This window comes from Anser cygnoides, chromosome 1 (assembly GCF_040182565.1).
Source record: "Anser cygnoides isolate HZ-2024a breed goose chromosome 1, Taihu_goose_T2T_genome, whole genome shotgun sequence".
Classification (NCBI taxonomy): Eukaryota; Metazoa; Chordata; class Aves; order Anseriformes; family Anatidae; genus Anser; species Anser cygnoides.
In genome coordinates this window covers 1,836,736-1,856,828 of record NC_089873.1, presented here as the reverse complement: position 1 = coordinate 1,856,828, position 20,093 = coordinate 1,836,736, and the positions used below count along the sequence as shown (strand labels likewise).

Sequence of the window (20,093 nt, the reverse complement as noted above, 5' to 3'; positions counted from 1 at the left end):
CCATTAGACAGGGATGTATCTGTTTCATTAACAAAATAAGGTCTCAAGGGAATTTCAAGATAATTTAAGAATGTTACGTATAGGTTAGGTCATACGTTGTTTATCCCCATGTTGCAGATGGGAACTGACTTTCAGAGTTTGTCAGTATTAAGTGTCAAACTCCACCACGTAGCTCTTATTTCAGCTCCGCTATCTCCCCCAGCCAATACAGCCCAGCTGCCGAGCTGCTGTTTTGTCGCCACGCTTGTAGTAACAGGGGAGTTTTGCCAGCACGCCGCATTCACACTCCTATCAGACATAGTTGTGCTGACAAAAATACCATGTAGACAGTGATCCTGTGAAGAGGTGTTTAGGAGCAGGCACCGTAGTATCCAAACCTGGTGTCCTACCCGATGTGTGTTTTTAAAATAAAGCCAGGGGAGAGTTTATTTAATTTTGGGCATGTACCTATCTTTCTGAAAAGGCCGAGCAGGCCTTTCACGACGTTTGAACCTTGCATATTCTAGCTCATCGTTCCGCATGCCGGGAAGATGGTATGCAAAATGGCAGGGGAGATCACGCCACCCCAGACGGCCCGCAGTGCCCAGGCTGCTCTTGTTTGTTTGGGTTTGTTAACCTCCTCCTTGCCCGCCAGAGGCCCGCTCAAAAATGAACCAGATCTCTTAGGCCTGTTAAGCTTCTTCCTTGACATACAGCCTAAAAATCCCTCCAAACATTATCAAAATACGAGTGGGAAGTTATAACCTGAGACCGCAGTTACAGCAGCCACTTCCTTCAGCACTGAGCCACCCCTTCTCATGTGCCAAAACATTTTCCCCCTCCTTTTGGGGGAAAAAGGAGGTATTTTCTCCCCGTATCATTTCTGGAGCAACACTACAACGTTGGGCTACTGATAATTGTCTGGGTAAGAAAGAACAGAAAGTGAATTGCGGTGCAGGGGCAGAAACAAGAACTCGAAGACAGGAATTTGTTAAGCAGATCTTTATGCTTCAATACTGAGAGTTACTTCTGCATTTCAGGTAGGTTTGTGAGCTACTTTTTGTTAATTGATCGCGTACAGACTGATTGCATGTTACCCACAGTTATGCAGGGCGTTAAATGATTCACGGGAGGAAGCAGTCCTGTGTTTTTTGAAGGCGTGTGTATCTTGATGTTTGCTAGCAACTAGATAAACAGTTTTCAGAACATGACAGGGAATACACGGATGTGATAGTGTATTTTACCAGAGGCAGAATGAAGCCAAGCTGAGTAATGTGTAAGAATCACGTCTTGTCTGGATGATGTTTTCTGCTGGTTATGGGTTGTCTGTGTAAGGCTTTAGGAAGAGGGATTCCACAGAGGAAGTGAAGTCTTAGTGAAGACCCTTTTATGAACCTCCGTGCTGTGTCCTCTCCAAGCCTTACTCACCTTCAGGGACCAGCTCTGTGAATATTACTCAGCCTGGCTGCGAGAGGAGTCCAGCCCAAACAAGCCCTGGAGTTGTGCTCGTGTTGGCAGCAGAGAGAGACTGTGACGCTAAAGCTGACAGCGACAATCCTTCCAGGGAAAGCAGATGAAACCCGAATATTTTTATGGTAGAAAATGACTTGGAAGAAAAGAGGAAGGGGGAGAGAGAATCCCCGTGTGTCTGCGTTCTTGCTGGTCCAGATCACTCAAAACCAGCAGCGAGCGTCTTTCCGTGGTCAGGGTCCACAGAAGCTGCTTGGCTCGAGGCAGGGATAACGCAGCATAAAGAACACGACGAAATAATGCAAGAAACTGCAGCCGTAACGTCTGCCTTTAGAATATATATCCACAAGCTTTAAAGAAACAACCAAAACAGTCCCGCCCTCCTCCCTTCCCCCTCCCAAAGATATAACCGCGCGCGAGGACTTTTATGGCAGTTTTATTGGCGGGTCTGATTCATGCAAGAACGTGCCCGTGCATAAGCTACAAATTTGTATTTGGAAACGGGCTTCGATCAAAACGAGTATCGCTGGCATTGGCTGCTCCGTGCAACCGAAAAACAACAGTTGGCACGCGAGAAGGTTGGGAGCTGAAGTCAACCGGAGCTTCTCGCGCCATTACTCTGTTGTTCGGGCAGATGTTGCGTGTAATAATGCCACGAGCTCGGACGGTCCGTGTTTTGGGGCGTCGCGTTCATATTCATAAGATGGAAATTGCTTTCCTGGCCTGAGCACACAAACTTTCAGCTCGGGGATGGTTGAGGTGACTCTTCCTCCAGAGCTCTGCAAAACGTTGGAGGCTCTGTTTCGGTAAAAATGCATCTGCGCTGCGGGTTGTTGTTTTTTCCACTTGTAACTGTATGATGGAGTTGAGTGGCAGCTAATTATAGTGACCTCCCACCATCCAAAATAAATGCTGGATTCCAGACCGGCTCGTAAACTTTTCAGATGACCCAATAGTCTCTTGATGGGTCATAGCCTACTTTTGCTCATTTTCCAGAAGACTGCTCTGAATTTGGCTCCGAATATAAATATCTGGGAGTGGAATGTTAAACACAGCTCGTGGACGGTAAACAATGTTGTGTACAGCAGCGGGGGGCCGACAGCCCCGGGTACGTGAAAATGGATGGGAGATGATTGCCTGCGGAGATCGTCCATATCCCAGTCCTTGAGCATGCTATGCTATATATAGCATATTAGGAATAGCTGTAAAGTTAGCTTTTCAGTCGGATTTCAGTTCCTAGTAAGCAGGATTTCAAAACGGACACGCACAACAATGAAAACGAATACGCTGTGAATGTAATGGATGCTTTCGTTTTCCCCGAGACTTCAAGCCGCCGAAGGGATTAAAATGTCGCAGGTTCTTTCTTTGAAGAAATTGAATCCAGATGTCAGTCACGTTGGAGGCATCCGGGACCTGTGAAAACTGGGAAAAGTGCCCGCTGAGGAATACCCCCCTGCCTCCAGGCTGCCGTGGTGCACCAGCTCGGGTCTTTTCCTTCGCAGCCAATGGCAGAGGCGAGATCTTTTGTCTCTGGCTCCTCTCCGCAGCCGCAAACATCCTTCTTGCAGAGTTAGGTATAACCTAAAGCAACCCCAAGCGCCCTGGCTGATGGCTGGGGCTGTGTAACCTGGCCAGACCTGAACTGTGAGGACACGGAGGGTGCTGGAATGACTCTTCCACTGAACCTAGGCTGAAAATCACATTCCGGGCCTGCTAGGATTTTATATTAACTGTGTCTGCCTGCTGTTGTCGCACATGATTCGCTTGAGTATTGCCAAGAGAAGGGACAGGATAGCAGGTCGTGAGTGCTGGCTGCCCAGGACACGGGTGCTGGAGGACACGTTCAGCTGTGGGGTCAACGTTCCTGCTGCCCCGAGCGGTCTGCACGCCACGCTTGGCAACCCCTGGCACTAGCCAGATGCCACGTGTTGTTTAAGCAACTGAGTATTTTTAACCGTGAAAACTTAACGCAGTCTGGAATTGCAGACCAGAATTCGGATGTGTGTTTTCTTAGGAATTCCTGGTTTGTTAATCTAAAATTTATTTGATGATGCTCTGGGGCTGAAATAACACAATGGCATGTCAGTACCCCCGAGAGGACTTGTTTAGTAGCAGTCCTGCCCAGAATAACACGCAGGAGCAAAGAATGACGCAGGTACGAGGCTGCTCAGGACGTCAGGCAAGCAGCTCGGTGTAACAGCAAGTCCACCCTTCTCCACGGAAATGAAAACCCAAACTAAAAGCGAGCATCGAACGATGAGGGCTGGGTGACTGTCACTCGAAATCCTCCTGGCTCCCTAACGCGACAGGAGGATAGGAGTCACCGAGGTATTTCACTCCTAGAAGTGAAAATCCACAGCTGAGTGTAGGGGAGGAATGCTATTAATACCCCTGGCAGGAGAGCAGGAAGAACTGGTCTGTTACCATCGCTCCATGCAGAGACCGGCCGGGCGGCATTCTCGTGGCTTCGGAGTCCTGGTGTGGGCCGGACCCTGCCCAGCAGCCCAGAGGGTTTGGGGATGGCGCAAAAGCAGCCGGGGCCAGGGCAGAGGGGTGAAGGGGCACTGGGAACACAGAGGGAGATGCTGGTGGGTAGAGGGAAGCTGGGGTTGTGGTGTGGAGCGTGTAGGGTACAACTCCAGAAGTCGGGCTTGGTAGCTTCTGCTGCAGGATGAACGAGTTTCCTTTCTTTTTCCATTCGTTTTGGCTTTCTTCAGAGAATTGCCCAGTACTACAGCCTCCTTCAGGATGGTTTGCCCACCGGGGTGGTGTTTGCCCACCTCCCACCCTTGCCATCTTCAGGCTTCTCCAGATTTATTCCCTTTGTGTGCTCGGCGCTGCATGTGGGTCGTCAACTACCCACACGTGCGCACCTCCACCGCGCAGGTGGATTTTACCTTGCAACAGTGCTTGATCTACCCAGAGCGGCTGTGCAGGACACGTACCCGTCGCACGTGCTGGGCCAGGAGCAGGCGGGGAGCCCCGGTGTGTCAGGCTGGAGCCTTCAGTTCCCTCTCCGTGACTTCAGCAGGCTTGCATCACGGCGAATTAGGCGGCCTCAGCAGGTGTCAGGCACAAACAGGGATCTCCCCGCGGTGAATCGTCCCTTCCCCGAGGGCTCTGCAAGGAGAGGGACAATTACTTAACTCTTACGTCACAGAAAACACTTGGGATGGCACGAAGTGCTCCGAGACGCAGGACATCACGTTCTGGTCCTAACGAGACTCGTTCAAGAGCCGCCCTCGTGTGCGTGTGTGGCTCTTCACGCCTTCCCTCCCGGGTCCCAATTGTTCACGTCCTATTTTTAGTTGGCTCTGCACATCTCCATCTCAGGAAAGGGAGATGTCTGGGTCGAGAATTGTTCCCCTCTCCCAACTCAGGGCCCTTTAGAGCACATTTATCAAACCTTTGTCCTTAGGTTAGAGGAGAATCGAGCTTTTAGGTACTCCCAAACCCCTGATCAAATTCTGTGATGGGTTTTCCAGAGTCACAGTCCCGTTGGTTAGTTGTCGTCTTAAAACCAGTTGACTTGACTGGTGGGAAGGAAGGTGTCTTGGCTGACCAGGATCCCCCCCATCTGAAGGACCTCAAGTTTCTGAGAATCCTGCGTTGGGTGAATGCTGTAAACCCTGACCCCCAACCAAGGTTCAAGGGGCCTGGATTTCCAAGTTTTCCACCCAAAAGACACAAACAGGGCCAAAATCAAACCAAAATGGGCCAGGGGAGAGGACGACACGACTGGGGCTGGTGGGGCGCGAGCCTTTTTCCACAAAGAAGGTGGGAGAGCACGGCCAGGCAGCCCTGCAGCCACCTTTCTACCACCAAACAAACTCGGTGCGTTTCCACCAGCACAGGAGACCTTTTTCCTTCAGAGGTTTGTGGCGGTGCCAGGAATAATAGGGCTGAACAAACAAACAAACCCTACAGGCCCCGCTGCATCCACGGCCGGGCCTGCTGGGGCAGGCTCCCCTTGGGAGGAGAGGGGGAGCGGCTCGGGCCCTGCCAGCACAGCTTTGGAAGCCGAGAGCCGACTTAAAAGCGCAGGTCCAGACAAGAATTCGGGTTTTTGAACAGGGAGGGCTGAGGCTGGTTTAAAAAAATACCACAATTTGTGGCGGCAAGCGCCTCGCGCCCCTGTGGCGGCAACGGGACAGAGACCGTGAGGAGAAGCGCGTCCCACCGCCAGGCCTGGGGGGCGGCTGAGCCTCAGAACCACGAGTGCCAGGAGAGAAAAAGAGGGGAAATAGCCCCAGACCAAAACACGCGTTTTAATTTGCCTCTTTTTAACCCAAACGGTTAAAAAGAAGGAAAAAAAAAACGGGAAAAAAAATGTGTTTTCCAAACCACTTTCTGTCACAAAACGTGAGGAACGCACCCCTCGCCCCTCACAGCTTCCCCCCCTTAAAGCAAAGCCTCCCCAGCTCCCGTTTCGGGGCGGTTTTTTTTTTTTTAAGGATTTTAGGAGAAAAAAAGGCGGGGAAAGGGACCGGGGTGGGAGGGGCGAGCTCCTGAGGGAGGGGGGCGGGGCTACGGGAGGGGCGGGGCTTGGGGCTTGGGGGCGGGGCTACTGGAGGGGGCGGGGCTTGGGGCCTGGGGGCGGGGCTTGGGGGCGTGGCCCCGCCCCCGGCGGTGAGGTCGGGGCGCGGCGCGGCGGCGGGCGCAGAGCGGCGGGGGGCGGCGGGGGGCGCGGGGGGCGCGGGGCGATGGTGGCGCCCGGCGAGCTCGGGGGGCTGCTGCCCGTCAAGAGGACGATCCGTGTCATCGACGCCCAGAACCAGGCCTTCAGGGAGCAGGAGGTGAGCAGGAGATGGGGAAAAGAGGGGCCGGGGAGCGGGTTTTTTGGGGTCTTGGGGGGGGGGGGGGGGGGGGGGGGGGGGGGGATTTTGGTGGGAAAAGAGGTGGGTTTGGGGACGGCGAGGAGCCAGGCGCTGCCCGGACCCTCCTTGAGGTGCAGGCTGTGATTAAAAAAAAAAAAGAAGAAAATCAACTTTTTGTTAAAGGCTCCCGCAGGAGGGTAGTCCTGAAGGCGGGGGGCGAAGCGGGGCTGCTCCGGGGGGCTCTCTGCGTGCGCCGTCTCCTCCCGCTGCCAGGATTTTGCCTTATTAGGACCTCGAGCCAAAGCCGAAGTGTTGGTGGCTTTTTTTTTTTTATATATATATATATAGGGTTGATTTTATTCTGTGTTGTTATGCAGAGAGGGTAATTGCGTTCGGGGGAGACTATCGCACGTCTCCCGCAGGGACTGGAGGCAAAGTTCAGCAGTCAGGCAGAGACTGGCGGCACTGGGCAGGGCGTTATCGCCCCGCTCGGGGACAAGGGGAAGGGGAAGGGAGCTGCAGGCAGCTCTGGGGCCAGCACACTGCGCGCATAGCCCCCCACCTTAAAGCCCTGCCTTTAAAACAGCCCCATTTGGGCAATCGCCTCCTGCAAAAGGGAAAACAGGCGCTGGGAGAGAAGAGAAATAAGGCAGGTCTTATAAATATGAATAAATCGCCTCTGATACTTAAAATGTACGTGTTTGGTACGGTATAACCGGTGTGCTGGGTATTGGTTGTGAAGCTGTGGGTCAGGGCTCGAGCGATGCCCCCCGAGCAATATTCCTGGCGGTGCTGGGTACTTGTTTGGTGTCAGGAGCCCCCAAATTTTGGGGCTGAACGCTCCCATCGTGGCGGGCAGCCCCCTGAATTTGGGAAAGGCAGAGGGTGAGGATCTCACCCCAAGGTGCCGAGCTGGGGGATTCGCATCGATCCCGGGTAAAGGTGTCCGGGGCAGAGGCGAGCTTTGCCCAGCTTTCACGTGGATCTTAAAGATAGTCAGGTGGCGATGATCGCTGGCGAGGAATATTCGAGGTGGTGACTTCAAACCTCCTCCTGCATTCCTGGCTTAATTAATCCAAGTTCGGCTGCGTGCGGTTTGTCGATTTGTCACCGAGTTTGTATGCGTTGGGACGGGGCTGGCACGGCGAGCATTGTCCTCTGCTAAATGAGCCCTGTAAAACCCACTAATTATTACCCAGCGCGGGGGAAAGGTTGCGTGCGTGCGTGCTGCCAGGGGAAAAACTGCTTTGCTCAGAAGTAGCTGGTTTTCTTCCGAGCAGCAAGACGCAGTGCCTTCACAACGTGAATTACCTGCGCTTAAAAGAGGAGCCCTTGAAGCACGGTAGCCTTGCCCTCCAGCCGAGGCACTGAGACAAAGATTTACCTTTTGTGTGGACGTTCACAACGTATTTATATTCTTCGTTTCTAATAAAGAGTCCCTTGGGGGGAAAAATAAAAACGTGAATGGAAGTAGGAGAGCTGTTGAACTCCCCAGGGTTTTAATTGTGTGGGGGCTGTAAGGCTCACCACTGCTAACTGGTTACGGAAGCGTTGCAGACTTGGTTCTAATCCGGGCTTCTGTAAGGAATACAGCGTGGAGACAGTCTGATCGTTGTTTGCAAGTACAGAGCTAAAAAAAAAAAAAAAGAAGAAGCACCGAGCCAAAGTTATCCCTAGCATGAGCCGCGCCGAGGCTCAGCTTACACCGTGGCTGAGTCTGACCACAAGCGGAGGATCGCAGTACGTAACCCCCAGCTGAAACGCAGATCACAGGGACGGTGAGGCTTCTAAGAGGCTGTCTCCCTGCCTTGGATCGAGTGATGCAGTTGGAAGGAGAAGAAGAAACAGATGCAGCTTTCTGGCGGTGAAACCGTTCCCGTCTGAGACAGGGCAGAGAGCGGGATTTCTTTTCAAGAGAGGGGAAATGGCCTTTTGCTGAGCTGCCTTTGTAGCGCGCAGAAGTTTTTCTGTTGGCCGAACGCCCCGAGGGAGCACAGGGCATGGGCAGAAAACGCTCGGGTCTTGCCGGTCTGTGAAATTCCTCCCTCTGCAGAGCAGAGGAGTGCCGCTCGGGAGCTGTGCTGCCTCTCGTCCGCAAGAGCAGAGCTTTTCGCTCCCGGCCTGCCTTCGCCTGTCTCGGTGCCTAGCAGCTGCTGTTCCAAAAGGTGCCAACTTACGGTCCCCGCAGGGACAGGGAGCCCCTTTGTGCCGCCTGGCCCGAGCAGAGGCAGGAATGCCGGCCGCGAGACCTCGTGCATGTGCCGCAGATGTGCGGGGAAGGCATCCGCACGCGTCCCTTCACGTAGACGGCGTGTCACTGTACCTCGGTTCTGGCCAGCCTGCCGAGCTGACCCTTTAACGGCAGGCTGCGAAATACCGTGCGAGCATCCTAAAGCACTGAGGTTCCTCACTGTTAATTTTCGGCGTCGTGTTTTTCCTTTCCGTGCTATTTATATCCCTGGCCTTGCCCGAGCCGTGTGTGGCTCACGCCTGGATGTTTTCTGCTCACATTCCTGTAGTTTCTTACGCTTCTCTTGGCTCGTGTCCCTTTATCCCGGTACACGGATGCGGGGCTTCACAGAACTAAATTACCTATCCTTTCGCTCTGGCCAGAAACGTCTGTAAGTAATTAAAGTTTCCTCGTTTCCTGAGCACAGCCTGCGTATCCAGCCTGCTTGGATAAGCCTTTCCCGACCAACGTTCCCTGAGAGCGATGGCTCGAGGCTGGCAGAGGGGACGAGTGACTGCAGCGACCCCGCTGAGAGCCGGGGGCCCGTGCTCGAGGGTGCCCTCTTGGAGCTTTCCCCTTTCCCGCAGCGCCTGAGATTACCCAAACTTCTCGAGCGCAGCCTCAGACACCCGTTGTGCGGTGCCGAGAGGTCTTTGTGCTCCGCGTCAGCCATAAACCATTGCGTTTCGTGTTCCTCCCTGCGACTTTGAGGGCTTATTTCGGTGTGAGCTCAGTCCTGCGTTGCTTAATGCCGCTCACAGGCAGACAGGCTCCTCGGGTCGTGTTGCTGAGAACGGATCTTGCGGACGTAGCTCTTAGGTTTCCTCGGTCCTTCCTGGAACCCAGCTCTCCCTGCGGGTTCCTATTTCCCTTTTCTGCTTTCAGCTTCTGTCACATCGGTGCTACGCAGGAGCAGGGGGTTTGGGCTCCCTGCCCTGCAACCTCAGGCTGGAAATCGAGACGCTAAAGAGATTGTCCTAAGCAGCCTTCACCTTTTAGTCTTTGATACAGGAGAGGAGAAATTTAACTGTAATTAACCAAAAACGTCCAATGAAGTTTTGGGAAAGTTTTTAGGGCGATTGAGTCAAAAAAAAATTTAAAGCTTCCATCAACTTATGCTAACCAACTCCAAACGAAGGAACTTCCTTGTGCTGATGAGTCACGCCGACGTCTGCCAGATGCTTAGGAGCACCAGGGCACCTTCCCTGGGCAGTCCCTACAGCCAAAAATTTGATCCAAAATTTGTAGGGTTGCCACCACAATGTTAAAAACCGATCAGAGCTCAAGCACCGGTAGGTTTCCTTGGGACACTTCCTCGTTTTTGGCAGCCTTTGCGTCAGGGCGGCATTGAAAATGCTCTGGGCTCCCGGCGTGGATTAGCGGCGTAGAAAAGCAGAAGCTCTGCCTTTCAAATCTAAACACGGAGAAGAAAAATTACGATGAGTTGCCAGGGGGGGAGGGGGGCAGAGCAGGAGGGGGAGGAAGCTTTGTAAAACCGAAGGTTTTAAACTTCATCTGCCTCGAGTGTGCGTAGCCCTCGCAGGAATGTTCAGCATGTGGTCATTTGCCATTTGTTAGAATAGCTGCTGAGGCCGTCCCGGGCTCCGACTGCTACTTTTCTCTCCAAAATAAAATTAAAATGGAAAAACGCATTCTTTCGACAAAGGAAAACATGGTAAAAGGGAGGAGCGGATCGCAGCTCCATCTTTAGATGAGTCGCCTGCCCTGTAGAGCCGAGTGCTTCGCTCTATTTCTGTTCGAGCCGTAACGGTCTCTGTTTGAGCCTAATTCTGAATTCTGACGTGTGTGTTATCTTGCCTCTTCTACACTGGGCAGAGTTTTCGCAGTCTTAATTGTGGCCCTAAAGTTCAGACAAATATTTACAGCCTCTGCTTTCCATTTAAGATGAATGGCCACTTCAAAACGCTTTCTTTGCAGTGTTTCCCATCCCTTAAGGGTGTTCATGCTTTTTAAACCTGCCTGGACAGCTTGAGAAATGAAGTGGGAGTCACAGCCAGTACAATTTGTTCTCTGCTTTATTTACAGGAGCCAAGCAATAAACGGGTTCGGCCTTTAGCACGGGTCACATCCTTGGCGAACTTGATCTCTCCTGTAAGAAATGGTGCAGTTCGGCGCTTTGGGCAGACAATACAGGTAAAAAGCAGAGTTTTCTAGCCCTCCGTGGACGTGTGGGACGGTACTGGCTGTAGGGGGGGTGGAAAACAGGCACTGGGATTTCCAGGCAGCTTGTGAAAACCTACCGTAGGATTCGTGCAAGGACAGAAAGCTTGCTCGGGGATGAAGAAGAGTTCGGGAGTTCAGAGGTGGCTCCCTAGGTTGTTGAGGGCTTAGGGAGGGAAGCAAAAATAAACTTCAGATAAGGGGAATGGTGTTGGTAAGCCGTTGCAGCACTTGAGGTATGTGTATTGGAGCTCGTGTCGAGATAGAAGCGAGCTGACCTTGCTGTTTAGCGATGATGTCAGGGACGTGTTGCCTAAGGAACCGCGCGTGTCCAGGTGCGATCGCTGCTCTGGCTCTTGCAGTACCACTGCAGATCACGGGAGCAAAGTTCGAGTGGTGTCTGACTAACCCCATTATAAGCAGGGTTATGGTCCTAATTTATTTACTTCCTCATACCTTGGAAATAGACCCGAGCTTTATCTGCCTGTTCTCCTCCCAAGGGCTGCTGCTGGATCGGTGCAGAGAGGCACATAGAAAAGATTGCCAGTCTCGGGGCTCTTGGGCCCTTCTCAGCAGCTTGATTAAAGTGTTCCTTTATCTGAGGAAAAGTGTCTGGGTGTGTTTTCCTGCCCTGTGCAGCAGAGGAGGATGAAGGATTGGGAGGGGTGTGGGTAATACTTCTGCACTTCTGAACTGTAGGCTCTTTTTTTTTTTTGACTTTTTTTCTTTTTTTCTTTAATCCCTGTAGTCATTCGCCCTTCGCAGCGACAGCAAATCCCCTGGCTGTGCCCAGAAGTCATGTAGCAGATCCGCTGCTCCCACCCCTCCTAAAAGAAGAAACAGTGTCCTCTGGTCTGAGATGCTAGATGTCAACATGAAAGAATCCCTGAGCACCAAAGAAATCAAGCGCCAGGAGGTAAGACGTCTGTTAAACAGCAGGACTGGCAAAGGCAGCTGAGGCTTGGTCCATTTCCTTGGTGGGAAAAGGAGCAGTGAGCACCTGTGGGTGATTGTGTCTTCCTGTGCACCTTCATTTCGAAACCACTAGATTTATTTCAGTGCCAGGCATGGGAAAAGGTAGGCTGCTCTCTCTCGAGTCGCTAGGGAGCTCGTCTCCCCAGTTTGACCCTTCGGAGATGCCAAACTCTTTCCACGGGGGTGCTCAGCATTGCTGAAATTTGAGACCCAGCCGCGCTGGTTGCTTTGCAGCAGACCCAAAGTCGGGTTCCTTGTAAAGCCAGCTGTCTTTCTCTTCGAGCTCTTGACAATTGGTTGAAAGCCAAACAGCGAGGCCTTGGCTTGCCTTTTCCCTGTAGTTCTTAGACAAATCTTCTCATGACAACACAGAAGCTGACTAAAGACGCCTGGGATCTGACCTCTGCGGTTTTCTGGGTTTTGTTTTTTTCGTGCTTGCCTGTGTAAAAGCAGTGATTTAAAAGGTGCTAATATTTAATTTGGCTTGTGCGTGAGCGTCAGAGCTTTCACACAGTTGTAAGTAATGTAGCTTTCTCCAGGCTGGGAAAGCCAGCAGATTTACTCGGGGTTGTCGTGCCCAGGTGGCATAAAGCGATTCAGATGGCAGAACCGCCTGTTCAGGCCAAAGAGACAGGATGTACATTATGTTAGCTGAAAGGCTCTTTCAGAGGAAAACGGGGGTTAAAAATGACTCTCGGTGCTTTTATCCCCCTCCTCACAGGCAATATATGAAATGTCCAGAGGAGAGCAGGACCTAATCGAAGACCTGAAGCTTGCCAGAAAGGTGAGTGGTTTTTTCCTGCAGTCAGTAACCACGTTGCAGATAATTAAGTTTACTTGCCCCTGCAAACATTACACATCAGCTTTGTCAGGCCTAGAATCCACCTTTTGGAAACTCTCCTGGAAAGCTGAAGCGAGCAGTCCTGCAGTGCTGGTTTGGGTGCAACAAACCCGGCCCTAAAACGATTGTGCCTTGCAGTCCTGCACTGCTAGTCGGGGAATTCCTCTCCCAGAGGAGAACAGTTCAGACAGGAAAGCCCTTCTCCTTTTTAGGCCTTGATGCCTTCATACAGAGTTGTGGATCCGATGTTGTAACATCGATCCAAGTCGATGTTACTGTTTCTATCGGCTTCACTTCAAATCTGTCCTGCACTTGATACATCCCCGGGATTTACATTGTCAGCTTTTAGCTGTGGGAGATCTGAATGCCTTCTAATACTGACTTCCTTTGACAGGCGTATCACGATCCTATGCTGAAACTCTCCATCATGTCCGAGGAGGAACTCACCCACATATTTGGGGACTTGGATTCTTATATTCCTCTGCATGAAGGTAAGAACAATTGGATCGCTTTCACGTAATACGTTGACTGGGAGTTGCACTCGGTGCTTGCTCACATCAGAATAGTTTACTGGGGTGTTGTAGCAGTTTCTAATTCCGTGTTTCAATTCCAGACTTGTTGGCAAGTTTAGGAGAAGCAACAAAACCAGATGGAACAGTGGAGCAGATTGGGCCCATTCTCGTGAAATGGGTGAGTACATAACTCTCAGACACCAGGCTGAAAATGATTATGAGCTTAAAGAACGTTTAAAGCTAGAAGCTGAAAAGCTGCGGGCTTTTGTGGCCTTGAGTGGAAGACTGAAGCGGAAATCCTGACTGCCCTGAAAACAATGGGGCTCTGTCAGCTGTAATGGGCCACAATTTCATCTGGGAGACTTGCACTAGTGCGACTGCAATTACTTACTGATTTATGTTTGAAATGTCTACATTGTCCGCACTGTTAGCAACTGATGTGATCTCAATGGCGCTGTAGCTGTTAATCTCAAACATCTGAACTTCAAAGGCATTGAATGTAGGACGCCCTTGTTCTCCTCACAAAAGACTAGCTACATATACAGGATAATCTGTTAGCTTTTTTTATTGGGCCCAGATATCTCAGTGAGGGAAGTAGAACCCCCCGAGCTTGACATGTTAACGTGATTCGGTCTTCCTGCATGGAATTTGACTCTTCAACACTATTCTTCTCCTCCCGCAGTTACCAAGACTCCATGCCTACAAAGGTTACTGTAGCAATCAGCTGGCAGCCAAAGCCCTTCTGGATCAGAAGAAGCAGGACCGGAGAGTGCAGGACTTCCTTCAGCGCTGCCTCGAGTCTCCTTTCAGCCGCAAGCTGGACCTTTGGAGCTTTTTGGACATCCCTCGAAGTCGGCTGGTCAAATACCCGCTGCTCCTGAAAGAGATCCTGAGGCACACTCCCAAAGACCATCCTGATATCCAGATCCTGGAAGAAGCCGTAAGCAATAGCGATTTTATGAGCATTGTTCTGACAGAGCCATGTCATTTTAGAGCTCCAGAAAGCTTTCTTAAACCCTCAGCGGTTTTGTGGGGTGGCTTTCAGAGGACATAAATCTGTGACAGTAACCCCTTGTGAAAGCAAATGGGCGATCAGTCCACATGGACTCCATCATGGGGAGGTTTTAAATAACTACGTAAAGGGAAGGTATGCAAGCATAGGTCCCTATTTAATCATTTGTAAATGTTTTATTTTTTAGATATCTATAATCCAAGGCGTCCTCTCTGACATCAACTTGAAGAAGGGGGAGTCAGAGTGCCAGTACTACATTGACAAGCTGGAATACCTGGATGAGAAGCAGAAGGACCCGAGGATTGAAGGAAGCAAAGCTTTACTGTGCCACGGGGAGCTGAAGAATAAAAATGGGCATGTAAGTCATGGTAATTAACGCTCGGGTTTGAAAACCTTCCCTTAAAGGCAGTTTGAAACTCCTTGTCATAGCAGGACCAGGAGCCCTTCCATCCTTAGGGTTAGCCGAGACAATTGCCTAGATTTTAAAAAGCAGAGGAAAAAGGGCCTGATGGCAGACTGCATTGCAGGCTATAAGGGAAAGTTTCCTGCTGACAGTTTTACAATTGGCCTTCAGGAGCTGGAAAATAATTAGCACAGAATTACCTTAGAAAGTGTGCTCCGTGCCCTAGCACTCCATCAAAAGGGATTTCCTGCTGCCTGTTTACTTTCAGGTGCTCTGACATTCCCCATTGTGAACGCTGGCGCGCAGCTCTTCCAAACAAAAGTGTTCCTGCAAAAGCCTGTTTGGCTTTGAGATGAACTGCCAAGAGTTTATCTCCCACTGCAGCGGCACTGAAAGACCCTGCTGTACTCCAGGCTTTGCTGCCTTTTGTCCTGGCTTGCCGGAGTAACCTCAGTTTAAACATCAAATCTTTGTGTTCTTTATTTTATTTTTCAGTCGGTTGTTTTGAGGTTTTTTGTTTAATTCAGCCATTACGCTGCAGGACACATGAAGCATTTTGTACAGTCAGAAAACAAACTGCTTCTAATTATCCTCTCCTTGCCTTCTGCAAATCATAAATCAATTCTTACGGGTCACAAAATAATAAATCTGATGATGTAAGTGTTGTGTATGCCACTGCTGTCAGGGTCCTAAGTTACTGTAACCAACAGTTGTCAGGAAACTAATATGGGCGTGAGACTTGAGCTAACGTGGCCTTGAATTCCAGAGGGTGTGTGACAACTTTGCACAGAGCACAACGCTTTGCTCATACTCCGATATGTTTTCCCTTTCAGAAACTCTACGTCTTCCTTTTCCAAGACATCCTGGTTTTGACCCGGCCAGTCACTCGCAACGAGCGTCAGTCCTACCAAGTGTACCGGCAGCCGATCCCTGTCCAGGAGCTGCTCCTCGAAGACCTCCAGGACGGCGATGTGAAAATGGGCGGATCCTTCCGAGGAGCTTTTGGCAATTCGGATAAAGGTACAGCCCAACCCCATCACCCGCGTGGGGATCAGCTGGTGAGGAGAGCAGGAGATCTCGGTCAGGATGATCCCTGCACGCAGCGGGTGTGTGACATGTCTGCATCCACCTTTAGACTCGCTGCTGGGCTTCGCAGTGTTATATTTTGGTGCCCATAAACTTTCATGCGGCGCCTTGCAGTCGGAGCTAAAATTAGAAAAACATCTATTTCAGTGCGACCGGGCTGGGTTTTTTGGGGAGAATGTCTGTGGGATTTTGAACGCTTTCCCCGAAGCGGAGCAGGTCAGGCAGGGCCGCTTGCCTCGTGATGGAATCTCGAAATACTGAGCTAGGAACTGATCCGCTTTTTCCTATGTTTACCTTCAGCTAAAAATATCTTCCGAGTTCGTTTCCAAGACCCCTCGCCGGGCCAGTCCCACACGCTGCAGGCCAACGACGTCTTCCACAAGCAGCAGTGGGTCAACTGCATCCGAACCGCCATCGCCCCCTTCCAGCGGACTGCGGCCGCCGCGGAGCTGCCGGAGCTGCCGGAGCTCAGCGAAGAGTCGGAGGAGAACAACCCCTCCGTGCCCAACGTCAAAGCCCAGAGGCGGCAGTCCGCCGTGTCCGGCGTAACGGAGATGGAGCTGGACGAGAGCACTGCCGAGTGCGGCTCCGTCCTGGACTCGGAGGAAGCCAAGGGCGTGAAAACGCACAGAACGCTCGCGGGGCACAGGAAAACGAGGGAGAAGCAGCTGAGCAGCAAGCGGAAAGAAACGCTAGTGTAAAGAGGAGCCCGGTGACACCACGGCGGAAGACTGTTTATTTATAAATAACGTGTACATTTTTCTTGTCATGTGAGCACGATTGGATTTGCTCTTCTGAACAGAAGTCTTTTTTTTTTTTTGATGTTGTAATGGCAGCTACTGGTATACAGTTAACACTGTTGAACTGGAGTCTGTTTTTCCTAAAGCAACCACTTTGACCCTGTTTTTACGCTCTTAGTCTGTGATTCAGAAGCCCTCGTGGTTTTGACTGCTTCCGGCAGATTTTTGAAGAGCACACCTTGGTTTCTGAAAGATTGCCACGTGGTGATTGAGGCGGGGAAATGGTAAACCTAAAGCAGAAGTTGGTGCCGTCACCGCGAGCCTGGTGGTGTCCCACTGCAGCGGAACAGTTTGGATCTGTGCTGCAGGAGCCCTTTTAAAGTGGGCTCGAAAGCTGAAGTCACATTTTCTTTTTGTCTCGAATAGCGCATGTTTTGCAGTGTCTGGTTGTCATCACCCATGTGACTTTCCATCCTTTTTTTAAAAAAAAAAAAGGGACAAAAAATCAGACCCCAGGTTCAACAGGTTCTCAATTTACCTACTGGAATCTTTCGTCCTGGTGTGTTCACTGTACATTCCTCATTTTCACTCATGTAACCTGCCGCATATTTAATTTTTTTTTTATTAGTTGTTTTTGTTTCAAATACTTGTTTGGGGTTTTTTGGTTTTCTTTTTGTTTTGTTTGTTTGTTCGTTTTTTTACTTTTGTATTTTCGTCATCTTCAGTCTTTCAGACTTGGCATTTCCTTTCGAGTACTTGATCCTTCTTGTTCAGAGGCGCGCGTGTACACAACGCGCCTGCGCTGAGCTCTGGACTCCTGAAAGAGAACTGCGTTGTACGGGGTGTAGGAAGGTTTTGTAGGCACGTTGCAAAGGGTTTGGGGAGGGAAAAGAAGAGCAGCAGCTGTAGAGGGAATAGCGAGGGAGTGAAAGTAGCTTTTGTAGTTACTGTTTGTTGAAAATGAAATGCCTTCCGTGGGCTAACGGGGGGCCGGGCTGGAGGCAGCCAAGAGGATATTGCATGTGGTAGAAAGGTAGAGAAGAGGAAACGTCTGCGGCGGAGGAGTTGAGGACGGGAGAGGTAGAAGTGTATATACTCGTAATGGCGACACTGCCGCCCTTCTAGCAGTCCAAAGAATTCGTGCGAGAAGCCAGCTGGGAAACGGTGCCGCCAGGCAGCGTAGGAAACGAAGCGGCACCGGCTCTGATCGAAGCCAAAGGGTTGTCCCCGCACTGCGGCCGCGGGTGGCGGGGCGAGGACGGCGATCCCACGCCACCCCTCCTCGAGCCTTGCAGTCACCCGGCTGTGAGGGTTCCTGTCCCTCGCGCCAGTAGTGCGGGAGGTGGGAGGAAGGTGTACATAGACGCAAAGCCGTGTGGTTCTCTGTAAATGTCTTGTACAGTTTCGATTGCCAAGTACAATTAAATTTGTGACAGCCTTCTGCTTTGTCTTGCGTGAGTTGTTTCCTGGGCAGGGCACCCTAAATGCAGGCGGGGTTATCGGGCCGCGGTACGGGGAAGCAGATAAAGCCTGGGCACCTGGCTGGGCCCTGGAGCCCCCGCGAGGAAGCTGTGGGGTTGTCAAAATCCTCTTCTCGGTCACGGTTCCTCTTTTTGCCACCTAGGGCCCAGCAGGACGCGAGCCAGGGGTTTATGGCCGGCACCGGCCGCCCTCGCGGCGCGACAGGCGGGCGCTGGGAAAGGGCACAGCTCCCTGAGTCACCCTGCGGGCTTCCCTGGCTTTTCGGAGGAAAAGGGAGCAGGGGTGGTGGTCGCTGCCCTGCCCTGCTCGCGGCACACCGAGAGGACGTTGCTGGGCGTCTTGCACGTGTTTCTCTTCATCTTTAGCTCTGGTACCAAAGCGAGTATTCGTTACGCTTGTTCCTCCTGCGTGCTGTGAAGTGATACCGTGCGGCTGCCCAGGGAAAGAAACCAGATCTGTCCGCAACAGCCCACGCTTCTTTTAAAGGAAAGGACGTGTGACCCCAAAAGCAGCTCTCAAACCACCCCACAGCCCCGGCGGGGGAAAAAGGTGTCCCCATTTAGTGAACATTTAGAAATCCCTGAGCTGAAGGAGGACACGGCTGGACAGAGCTGGGGGGCACCCTGGGGAACCTATCCAGAGGCGAACTGCGAGTGGCGGTGATGAAATCACACGAAAATCCGTGGGCTGCCCGTGTAGGGCAGTGTCTGGGTGCTGGGTGCCCGTGCTGGCTCCCCCAGCTCTCCCACGGTGTCCCCAGGGCCCTGCTCGCCCCCATTTTTGACCTCTGAATTACAAATTTTAAGCTGGAGGGAGCTCAGCCCTCCCCACACAGGGGTTAGAAGCGAGAGGGCGTAGAAGAAAGTCTCCTTTTGCAGACACACACACACACAAAAAAAAGCCTTCGGCGAGCTGCGGGGGCACATGGCTCGGCCTCAAAGGAGAGGAAATCCTGCGGCTTATCCTCCCGCGCGTCAGGCCGGGGACAGACCTCGCTCCGGTCTTCGCACGGCCGACAGAGAGAGTTGGCCGCGAGCCTCGTTCCCCCGCTCGGCGCTGGTCCCGCGCGCTCCCCAGGACGAATGTGCCGACCGCAGCCGGCCGCCGCCTCCGCCCTCGCTCTGCTAGACTAAACACGCCGGGCGTGCCTGGCTGCCGGCGGGTCCTGGCCCTCTTCTCCTTCCCCTTCTCCCTCTCCTTCTCCTCTTCTCCTCCTCTATTCTCCCTCTCCTTCTCCCTCTCCTTCTCCTTTTCCTATCTTCTCCCTCTCCTTCTCCTTCTCCCTCTCCTTCTCCTCTCTTCTCCCTCTCCTTCTTCTCCCTCTCCTTCTTTTCCCACCTTCTCCCTCTCCCTCTCCTTCTTCTCTCCTTCTCCTCTCCTCCTTTTCCTATCTTCTCCTCCCTCTCCTTCTCCCTCTCCTTCTTTTCCTCTCTTCTTCTCCGCTCTTCTCCCTCTCCTTCTTCTCCCTCTCCTTCTTTTCCCACCTTCTCCCTCTCCCTCTCCTTCTTCTCTCCTTCTCCTCTCCTCCTTTTCCTATCTTCTCCTCCCTCTCCTTCTCCCTCTCCTTCTTTTCCTCTCTTCTTCTCCGCTCTTCTCCCTCTCCTTCTTCTCCCTCTCCTCCTTTTCCCACCTTCTCCCTCTCCCTCTCCTTCTTCTCTCCTTCTCCTCTCCTCCTTTTCCTATCTTCTCCTTCTCCTTCTCCTCTCCTTCTCCTCCCTCTCCTTCTTCTCCCTCTTTCTCCTTTTCCTCCTCTCCCTCTCCTTTCTTTTCCCTCTCCTCCTCTCTCCTTCTCCTTCTCCCCCCTCTCCCTCTCCCTCTTCTCCCTCTCCCTTTCCTCTATTCTCCTTCTCCTCCTTCTCCTCCTTCTCCTCCTTCTCCTCCTCCTCCTCCTCCTCCTCCTCCTCCTCCTCCTCCTCCGTCTCCTTTTCTCCTCTCCTCTCCTCACACCCAGACAAGGGACCTGAGCGAGCACCATGTCCCCAACCCCACCCACCCACCCCAAAATCCTTGCCCACCCCTGCCGCAGCGACATCCCCACCACACACGGGGGGGAGCAGGGAGCGCGGCCGTGCCCCGCGGGCTCCCGGCACCTCCACCCTCGGCAAGCAGCTCCCCGGCCCCGTATTCACCTCGGGGGGTTCCCCACCCAGCTTGGTGCTGAGCAGGGCCAGCGCCACGCAGCGCACCCCTGCCCCGAGCACCTCCCCAGCACCCCAATCCTGGCCTGCACCACGGGGACATCCGGCAGGCGGGACCGCGGTCCCTTTGGGTTAAAAAAGCACGACTTCGGGCACGCAGCCCCGCAGACCCCGTCGTTTTTCCCCATTTTTGTTGGAAACCTCACCAAAACAATACCTCGACCGCA

At 52.3% G+C, this 20,093-nt stretch overlaps 1 protein-coding gene and 1 long non-coding RNA gene across 7 annotated transcripts in view; one reads left to right on the top strand and one right to left on the bottom strand.

Moving 5' to 3' along the window:
- The window catches only part of NET1 (neuroepithelial cell transforming 1), a 49,980-nt gene extending 32,293 nt beyond the window's left edge, over nt 1–17,687 (top strand). For 4 of the 6 annotated variants that reach the window (XM_048062588.2, XM_013185451.3, XM_048062590.1 and 1 more), the window contains exons 4-12: nt 10,543–10,650; nt 11,426–11,593; nt 12,374–12,436; nt 12,888–12,984; nt 13,107–13,183; nt 13,688–13,945; nt 14,205–14,375; nt 15,254–15,440; nt 15,807–17,687. In XM_048062588.2, the coding sequence (XP_047918545.1) occupies nt 10,543–10,650; nt 11,426–11,593; nt 12,374–12,436; nt 12,888–12,984; nt 13,107–13,183; nt 13,688–13,945; nt 14,205–14,375; nt 15,254–15,440; nt 15,807–16,207 (1,530 nt within the window). In that variant the 3' untranslated portion in view covers nt 16,208–17,687. Of the gene's footprint in view, nt 1–6,119; nt 6,246–10,542; nt 10,651–11,425; nt 11,594–12,373; nt 12,437–12,887; nt 12,985–13,106; nt 13,184–13,687; nt 13,946–14,204; nt 14,376–15,253; nt 15,441–15,806 lie in introns of those variants that run through there. The other 2 variants (XM_066999161.1, XM_066999192.1) reach the window with 2 other exon arrangements.
- LOC136791063 (uncharacterized) lies at nt 1,870–4,529 on the bottom strand. Its single transcript, XR_010832270.1, has 2 exons — nt 4,395–4,529; nt 1,870–2,871 (listed from the first exon to the last, which is right to left on the bottom strand). It is a non-coding gene; the product is annotated as an uncharacterized lncRNA (long non-coding RNA).
- Nucleotides 17,688–20,093: the final 2,406 nt, after the last annotated feature.